Below are 9,926 nucleotides of genomic sequence, written 5' to 3' on the forward strand. Positions count from 1 at the left end.
AAACCTCTAGACAGGCTCACCAGGAAGAAAAGAGAGGGGAATCAAATAAACAAAATGAGAAATTAAAGAGGAGAAATCACAACTGATACTGCAGAAATACAAAAACCCATAAGCGAATACTATGAACAATCATATGCCAACAAATTGAACAACCTAGAAGAAATGGACAAGTTTCTAGAAACATCCCATCAAAACTGAATCAAGAAGAAATAGATACTTTGGACAGACCAATCATTGGAAGTGAAATAGAATCTGTAATAAAAAAAACTCTGTACAAACAAAAGCCCAGGGCCTGACGGCTTCACAGGCGAATCCTACCAAGCACACAAAAAAGGACTCATATTTATCGATCCTTCTCAAATTCTTCCAAAAGAGTGAAGAGGAGGGAAAACTCCCAAAGACATTCTATGAAGCGGTCATCACCCTGATACCAAAACCAGACAAAGACACTACAAAAGAAGAAAATTACAGGCCAGTATCTTTGATGATTACAGATGCAAAAATTCTCAATAAAATACTAGCAAACTGAATCCAACAACACATAAGAAAGATCATACACTATGACCAAGTTGGATTCATCCCAGGGTCACAAGGATGGTTCAAAATACGCAAATCAATCAATGTGATACACCACACTGACACAGAAAAGACAAAAACTACATGATCATCTCAACAGATACAGAAAAAGCATTTGACAAAATTCAACATTCATTTATGATAAAAACTCATACCAAACTGGGTATAGAGAGAACATATTTCAACATAATAAAAACTATGACAAACCTACAGCCAATATAATACTCAGTGGTGAAAAACTGAAAGCCTTCACGCTAAAATCTAGATCAACACAAAGATGCTCACTCTCACCTCTTCTATTCAACATAGTACTGGAAGTCCTAGCCACAGCAATCAGACAAGGAAAGGAAATAAAAGGGATCCAAATTGGAAGGGAAGAGGTAAAATTGTCATTATATGACATATGTAGAAAACCCTGATGACCTACAGAAAAACTATCAGAACTGATAAACGAATTCACAAGGTAGCCAGGATACAAGATTAACACACGGAAATTGGTTGCATTTCTTTACACTAATAATGAAATACCAGAAAGGGAAAGAAAAAAAACAATCCCTTTTAAAATTGTATCAAAAAAGAAAATACTTAGGAATAAACCTCACCAAGGAGGTGAAAGATATATGCTGAGAGATATAAAACATGAATAAAGGAAATTGAAAATGATTTAAAGAAATGGGAGATATCCCATGCTCTTGGATTGGAATAATTAATATTGTTAAAAAGGCCATGCTACCCAAAGCAATCTACAGATTTAATCTGATCCCTATCAAATTACCCATACCATTTTTCACCGAACTACAACAAATAATCATAAAATTTATATAGAACCATAAAATACCCAGAATTGCCAAAGCAATCCTGAAGAAAATGAACAAAGCTGGAGGTATAACCCTCCCAAACTTCAGACAATCCTAGAAAGCCACAGTAGTAAAAACAGCATGGTACCGGCACAAAAACAGACATATGGATCAATGGAAAAGAAGAGAGAGACCAGAAATAAACCCACACACCTATGGTCAATTAATCTTCAACAAAGGAGGCAAGAATATACAATGGAGAAAAGACAGTCTCTTCAGGAAGTGGTGTTGGGAAAGTTGGACAGCCACATGTAAATCAATGAAGTTAGAACATACCCTTACTCCATACACAAAAAAATAAACTCAAAATGGCTTACAGACTTAAATATAAGACATGACACCATAAAACTCTTAGAAGAGAACATAGGCAAAACATTCTCTGAAATAAATCATACCAATGTTTTCTTAGGTCAGTCTCCCAAGGCAACAGAAATAGAAGCAAAAATAAACAAGTTGGACCTAATCAAACGTATAAGCTTTTGCACAGCAAAGGAAACCATAAACAAAGTGAAAAGACAACCTACAGACTGGAAGAAAATAATTGCAAATGATGTAACCGACAGGGGCTTAATTTCCAAAATCTACAAACAGCTCACACAACTCAGTAACAAAAAAAACCAACCCAATAGAAAAATGGGCAGAAGACCTAAATAGAAATTTCTCTAAAAAGACATACAGATGTCCAACAGGCACATGAAAAGATGCTCAATACTGATAACTATTAGAAAAATGCAAAACAAAATTACAATGAGGTATCACCTCACACCAGTCAGAATGGCCATCATTAAAAAGTATACAAATAACAAATGCTGGAGAGGGTATGGAGAAAAGGGAACCCTCCTACACTGTTGTTGGGAAGGCTAATTGGTGCAGCCACTGTGGAAAACAGTATGGAGGTTCCTCAAAAAACTAGAGTTGCCATATGATCTTGCAATCCCACTCCTGGGCATACATCCAGAGAAAACTGTAATTCAAAAAGATACATGCACCCCAATGTTCATTGCAACACTATTTACAATAGCCAAGACATGGAAACAACCTAAATGTCCACTGAAGATGAATGGATAAAGATGATGTGGTACATATATACAATGGAATACTACTCAACCATAAAAAGGAATGAAATAATGCCATTTGCAGCAACATGGATGGCCCTAGATATTATCATACTAAGTGAAGTAAGTCAGAAAGAAAGACAAATACCATATGATATCACTTATATGTGGAGTCTAAAATATGACAGAAATGAACGTATCTACAAAACAGAAACACACTCACAGACATAGAGAACAGACTTGTGGTTGCCAAGGGGGAGTGGGAGAGGGGTACATTGGGAGTTTGGGATTAGCAGATGGAAACTATTATATACAGAATGGATAATCAACAAGGTCCTACTCTATAGCCCAGGGAACTCTATTCAATATCCTGTGATAAATCATAATGGAAAAGAATATGAAAAAGAATGTATATATATGTATAACTGAATCACTTTCCTGTACAGTAGAAATTAACACAATATTGTAAATAAACTATACTTCAGTAAAATAAATTAAAACAACAAACCAAATACTGGTTTTTCATGATAGATGTTGCCACCTAACTCCAGTCTAATGAAAGGAAAGCAAATGGAAGTCTGCTGGTGGGTTTCTAGGTAAAGCTTTTAATTTTCTTTAAGCCACCATTATTTGGGTTTTCTGTTAATTGCAGAGGAATGTATTCCTAGCTAATACATGTTGTAACTCAGTACATTTCATATTACTGTCCTCTGGCTCATCGTAACTCACTCATCACCATCATGCTTAGAATGTTGAAAAGGTTCTGAAGAACCTGTTTTAGAAAAGGATATGTGAAGAAGTGGACCAGATAATTAGTCAACTCAATGGCTAAACTATACTTTTTATATTTTCCACGAGACTCCATCATTTCTCATATCAATTCTTACCAAGTCTCCTATCCAGTTCGAATCATACCTACAAATTCCCAAATTAACCAGACCTTTTCAAACTTCATGTCTTCACCCCTGATATCCTCTTTTGCTTCAAATCCCTTACATCATAAACATCTTTCAAAGACTCATTCAAATTTGACCATTTACTTACAGGCTTTTCCAAACCTTCCCATCCACCCTCTCGCCTACAAAACTGACCACTCACTTGTTCCTTTGTGCTATTTCAGAACCCTGTACAGAATTCTGTCACAGAACCTTGTAAGATTTTACTATAATTATTTTGTTTAGCTGTCTCTCCCCTGCAAAGATTGTACATGCTTTTGTCTACCACTGTTAAGTAGTTATAGAGGCTACACGGTGATCCCCAAAAGATATGGCCAGGTTCTAAAATCCCAAACCTGTGAATGAATATTACCTTTTATGGCAAAAGATGTGATTAAGTTCAGGTTCTGGAGAATAGGAGCTTATCCTGGATTATCTAAATGAGTCCTAACTGTAATTACATGTAGCCTCATAGAAAAGAAGGAGAGAGAGTTTGGGATGCAAAAAGAGGAGGTGATGTGAAGATGGAGTAGAGAGATACAGCTATATGCCAAGGAACGCCAACAGCCAACAGAAGCTAAAATAGTCAAGGAATAGATTATCCTCTAGAGCTTTTTGGAAGGAGTGTAGCCATATCAACACCTTGATTTTGGACTTCTGGCCTCCAAAAGTGTGAGAAAATAGAATTTGGTTGTTTCAAGTCATTCAGTTTGTAGTAATTTGTTAGAGCAGTCACAGGAAATGAGTACAGTGGCATGCAGTAAGTCTTTAATAAAGAAATCAGTAAATGCACCCACATCAGTAATAAAAATGCAAATCAAATAAACTTGAGATTCCATTTTCACCAAGTGAACTTATACCTAAAGCTGGCAAGATTATGGTAAAACATTCCCATAATAACAGTGGCATTACAGAGTGATCTAAATTTTCTCTAGAAGACAACAGAGAAAAATGTAGTAAGTGCCATAAAAATGTTCATCTTCTTTATTAGTAATACCATGCTTGGCCATTACCCTAAGAGAAAAGTTCAAAAAACACACATCGGAACAAAAGAAAGAAACAACAAAGGAAGGGAAAAAAACAAGCAAATAATTACCAGTTCTTACTAATAGCAAAAAAATTCAGATTGCAAATAACTAAAAAAAAAAAATGGCTCAGAGACTTCTAAATTGTAACTGAAGGCTTACTTTTACTTAGCTTTTTAGTTTTAATAACATGAAGATCGTACAATACTTTCTTGCTTAAAAGAACAAAAAATCTTTCAAAGCACTCCTATTAAAAAGATTAAAAATAAAACTTGCATTTGTTATACAGTTTATAAGCACTTTGACTTAGATTAGACCATTATAACTTTGAGCCTTACAGCCACCTACTCAGGTAGGTAACATTATCATTCCCACTTTATTATTCCCAATTTATTGATGAGAAAACTGAGATTTAGAAAAATGAAATTATTTTCTCAAAGTCATACAAAAAATTATTGAGCTCTCACAATATTAGGCACTATGGGATATAACCCTGAAAAACGTAGTTAATAATTCTTGACTTCAGGGAGAGTGTATTTTAGTGGTAGAGCCACAACCCAAATCTAGGACTTTCAACCCCAAGTATAATACTTTTTTTTGTTTGTTAGTTTTGTTTTAACCCTCACTATTTATTTGTTTGAACTTCACATTTAGGCATCTACCATATAACTGTAAAATTAAAAGTAAAAATGATGGTTCCCTCAAGGGACTTGCAATATGTAGAAAGTATTTATAATCTAGTGGGAAAAGAACATAATGTACATGGTATAGTGGGTTGAATGATGGCCTCCCAAGATAGGTCTATATCCTAACCCTGGAACCTCTGAATATGACCTTATTTGGAAAAAGGGTCTTTGTGGTTATAATTAAGTGAAGAATCTCAAGATGAGATCATCCTGGATTATCCAAGTAGACCCTAAATCCAATGACAAGTATCCTCATAAGAGACACACAAAGTAGAGGCATAGAGAAGGCCATGTGGAGAAGGAGGTAGAGACAGAAGTTATGTAGTCACAAAGCAAGGAATACCTGGAGCTATCAGAACTTACAAAAAGCAAGAAAGAATTCTCTGCTGGGAGATTCAATGCAATCCCTACCAAAATACCAATGAAATATTTCATGGAACTAGAACAAATAATTTTGACATTTATATGCAACTATAAAAGACACTGAAACAGCCAAAGCAATCTTGAGAAAGAACAAAGCTAGAGATTTCAAGCTCCCTGGTTTCACATTATATATTTCAATCTATATTGTAATCAAAACAGTATGTTACTGTCACAAAAACAGACACCTAGATCAATGGAACAGAATAGAGAGCCCAGATATAAACCCATACTTATATGGTCCATTAATCTACAACAAAGGTGACAAGGATATACAATGCGGGACAAGATAGTCCCTTCAATAAATGGTGCTGGGAAAACTGGACAGCTACATGCAAAAGAATGAAACTGGACCACTTTCTTATACCATATACAAAACTCATTTTTGAAACCATAAAACTAGAAGAAAACATAGGTAGTATGCTCTTCAACATGAGTCTCAGCAATATTTTTTGGATATGTCTTCTCAGATTAGGGCAATAAAAGCAAAGATAATCACATCAGACTACAAATTGAAAACCTTCTGCACAAGCAAAGGAAACCATCAATAAAACAAAAAGGCACTCTATTGAATGGGAGGAGGTATCTGCAAATGATATATCTGATAAATTGTTAATATTCAAATTATATAAAAAACTCATACACCTCAATATCAAAAAAACAATCTGATCAAAAAATACACAGAGGATCTGAAAAGACATTTCTTCAAAGAAGATTTACAAATGGCCAACAGAAACATGAAAAGATGCTCAACATCACTAAACATCAGGGAAATGCAAATCAACACCAAAATAAGATACCTCACACCTATTAGAATGGTTATTATCAAAAAGACAACAAACAACAAGGGTTGGCAAGGATGTGGAGAAAAGGGAACCCTTGTGCATTGTTGGTGGGAATGTAAATTGGTGCAGCCACCACAGAAAACAGCATGGAGATTCCTCAAAATATTAAAAATAGAACTACCATATGATCCTGCAATTCCACTCTGGGTAATTACCTGAAGAAAACAAAAATGTTAATTTGAAAAGTTATATGCAACCCTATGCTCATTGCAGCATTATTCACAACTGCCAAGATATGGAAGCAACTTAAGTGTCCATTGATATACAAATAGATAAAGAATATGTGGTATATATACACAACTGAATATTATTTAGCCATAAAAAAGAATGAAATCATGCCATTTGCAACAACATGGATGGACATAGAGGGTATTATGCTAAGTGTAACAAGACAGAGAAGGACAATCTCTTTGATCTCACTTATATGTGGAATCTAAAAAATGAAACAAACAAAACAGAAACAGACAATATCCACACAAAGAGGAAACTGGTGGTTGCCTGAGGGGAGGCGGATGGGGGTAGGGTGAAATAAGTGAAGGGGATTAAGAGGTACAAACTTCCAGTTATAAAATAAGTCACAGGGATATGATATACAGCATAAAGAACATAGTCAATTACACTGTAATAATTTTGCATGGTGAAAGATTGTTACTAGACTTATCATGGTGATTTATTTCATAATGTATTTAAAAGTCAATCACTATCTTGTATACCTGAAACTAACATAATACTGTTATGTCAACTCTACTTCAATTAAAAAAAGAAAAAGGGGGGAAAAAAAGGAAAAAAAAAAAAGAATTCTTTCCTAGGGCCTTCAAAAGGAGCACAGCCCTGTCAACACCTTGAATTGAGACTTCTAGCCTCAACAACTGTGAGAGAATAAATGTCTGTTGTTTTAGCCATCAAGTTTGTGGTAATTTGTTACAGCAGCCACAGGAAACTAATACATATGGCATAAAAGATTATTACCTTTGTGATTTTAACTGCTCTTCTCATCTGCTGCTGTTCCCAAATATCTTGATATTTTTTATCTTCTTCACTATCTTCACTTGTTTCTTCATTTCTGGTTGCTTGAAAAAAAAGTTCATGTATAAATATTCCATATTTTTCCATTCTAATAGCAGCAGCAATTAGCAATTGGGGAGCTTATAAATGGCTTAGCAGCTCTTTATATGTGTTAACCTTTTCTTCACAATTCATAATTCACTCTCTCTTTATAAATAAAGAAACTAAGATAACAGGATGTTACATAACACAGTCCTCTATCTAAGGACTGTGTTGAACCTAGGACCTGAATCTAGCAATCTGACTTCAGAATCTGCATTTATCACCAAACTGTCTCACTCAAAACATGATGGTGTCACATATGAAAAAGCTTGGAATGCAACATTTGGTTTTATCAGAGATTCTCAATTCTACCTGAGAATCTAAACATGCAAAAATAATTTCTGGGTTAATAGGAACCAAAAGTCTCATTCTGAAATAGTATTATTTGAAATGACAAAAACTTGGTAAAACATTATTGTTTATAAATGAGAAATGTGAAAATAGTTCTTTGATACGTAAGGATTATTGGTTAAGGAAAACTTTATACTAGAGCAGGGAAGATTTTAACACATGACACCAAAATCCTACCGATGTTTCCATGTTAAAAAAAAATCTTATAAAGGTGACAATAAAAGTTTTCAATATCAAAAATAGGAAACTACAAATTTTTTAACCTGTCAAGAAGGATCAAGTGGAGATCAGATAACAGTAAACATTATTATTGCATGTACCCTTTAATAACATTTTGATACAGACATGTATTTTAGAAGACATGATGTCAGTAAATTGGTATTTAAAAAATAACTTAAACAACCTTTAGAATAGGAGATACTACATTATGTTTTTATGGATATTTTTATCATAAATTATATTCTAATGAAAAATGCCTTAATGTTCATTTATTATAAATAAATTAAATATGTACCTGTTGTTTCAGCCATCTTTTGTCTAAGTGTTTGAGGCTTTGGGGTAAATGGTATTATATTTTCATGATCATCAGGCTCACTCTCAGGATATTCAGTGTTTTTCTTCATACCAGAGATGGTGAAGGCATGTTTTACATCCAAAGAAATATAGTCCTCTTGGGCCCTGGCCAATTCACGTTTTCGGTAGGCTGCCCGAATAAAAGCTGCATCAGGGATATTTACTGAAAGAAACAAAGAGGAGGACATTGAAAACAAAATAGTAACAGAGAGAAATATTCCTCATATTTAAAGGAAAAGAGCACCGTTTTTCCAATTTTTTCACTATTTTGATATAATGACTCAAAATCTGTTTCAATAGAAGATAATTAAATATATAAATATAAATTAAAGAAATGAAACAAATCTAGAAGTATCAGAAAATATTGAAACGACTCCAATTTATCTTTTTTCTACCTTCTTCATCAGGTGTTTTTGCTGACTTTTTGTTGAGGGCTACTTCTCATTTCCAGAAGCTCTGAAATTATCAGGGTAGGGATGTGGAGAGGGCTGAGCATGGAGTTACTCTTGGAGCATGGAGGGTAGAATGATAAGTGGTAGAGCAGTCTGCCTTATAAAGTAACAGGGACATTCTACTATGACCTGCCCCTCGCCTTTGGGCATCCAGGCACATAGGGAGTGAGAAACAGACTAAAACCCAGCACACATTCAAATCAGCCTCCAAGGTCCTGTGGCGATTCTCACATGAATAAACATAAGTTAAAAAGTATAAAAGAAATAATCAGGTAATTTACCGGGTTTAAAATACTTAAGGGACAACATCTTTTAATAGAGGATTGTTTTATTTTTTCTTCATTTTATTCAGTACAAACTTCATAATATAGGCTCTTCTAACTCAAAACAAGTTTCTTCATGCATGATCTAAGCTGAAATTTACCTTTACACTCTGGAAACAAATGGTTTCTTAAGCAAAATACTAAGGTAAACAAAATAGCAAAGAGAAATCATTGTTTCAAGCACTTCAAGATATTAATTAGGGATACCAAGCCACTGAGTAAAATTTTCTAACCTTTCCCACAAATTAGTCCAAATCCTTTGAGAAATAAATAGAAAAGACGCTGTATGCCAGGAAATACACAAATACTCTGATTTTTGAAAGATATAGAGAGATTTCAGAAATTATAGATCAATATACTTGACACCAGAACTAAGGAAAACAAGTAGTGCTTGAATTAATTATGAAGCAGTAAGTGATGAACACTAGAAAGCAACATAAGCTCATTAAAAACAAGGAATATTAAATAAGTGATTTACTTTTTATAGACTAGAATTTCTTGTAGAATAGTACCAGGAAAATGATGCAGGTAAGGTGTCTCTTCATCCTCCCAAAACACTCAGGATAATGGCAGCATTTCTTGACCCTGGCTATATGCATTAGAATCACCTGGGAAGGTTGATAATCTGATAACTAGTCTCCCATCCAAAACACGGGATCTAAATGCAGTTGATTTGAGGTGGAGTTGAGCAGCAGTATGTTTTTATAGCCCCCTAGGGGAT

General features: G+C 34.4%; 1 protein-coding gene across 3 annotated transcripts in view; it reads right to left on the reverse strand.

The window, feature by feature from the left end:
• The window catches only part of GCFC2 (GC-rich sequence DNA-binding factor 2), a 73,189-nt gene that overhangs the window by 43,473 nt on the left and 19,790 nt on the right, over window positions 1-9,926 (reverse strand). For all 3 annotated transcript variants that reach the window (XM_027095940.1, XM_027095941.1, XM_027095942.1), the window contains exons 3-4: window positions 8,372-8,593; window positions 7,369-7,469 (exon numbers count right to left, since the gene is read on the reverse strand). In XM_027095940.1, coding sequence (XP_026951741.1) covers window positions 7,369-7,469; window positions 8,372-8,593 — 323 coding nt within the window. The remainder of the gene's footprint in view (window positions 1-7,368; window positions 7,470-8,371; window positions 8,594-9,926) is intronic.

The sequence above is a fragment of the Aethalodelphis obliquidens genome, unplaced genomic scaffold, assembly GCF_003676395.1.
Source record: "Aethalodelphis obliquidens isolate GAN/ISIS:26980383/991018 unplaced genomic scaffold, ASM367639v1 scaffold96, whole genome shotgun sequence".
Lineage (NCBI taxonomy): Eukaryota > Metazoa > Chordata > Mammalia > Artiodactyla > Delphinidae > Aethalodelphis > Aethalodelphis obliquidens.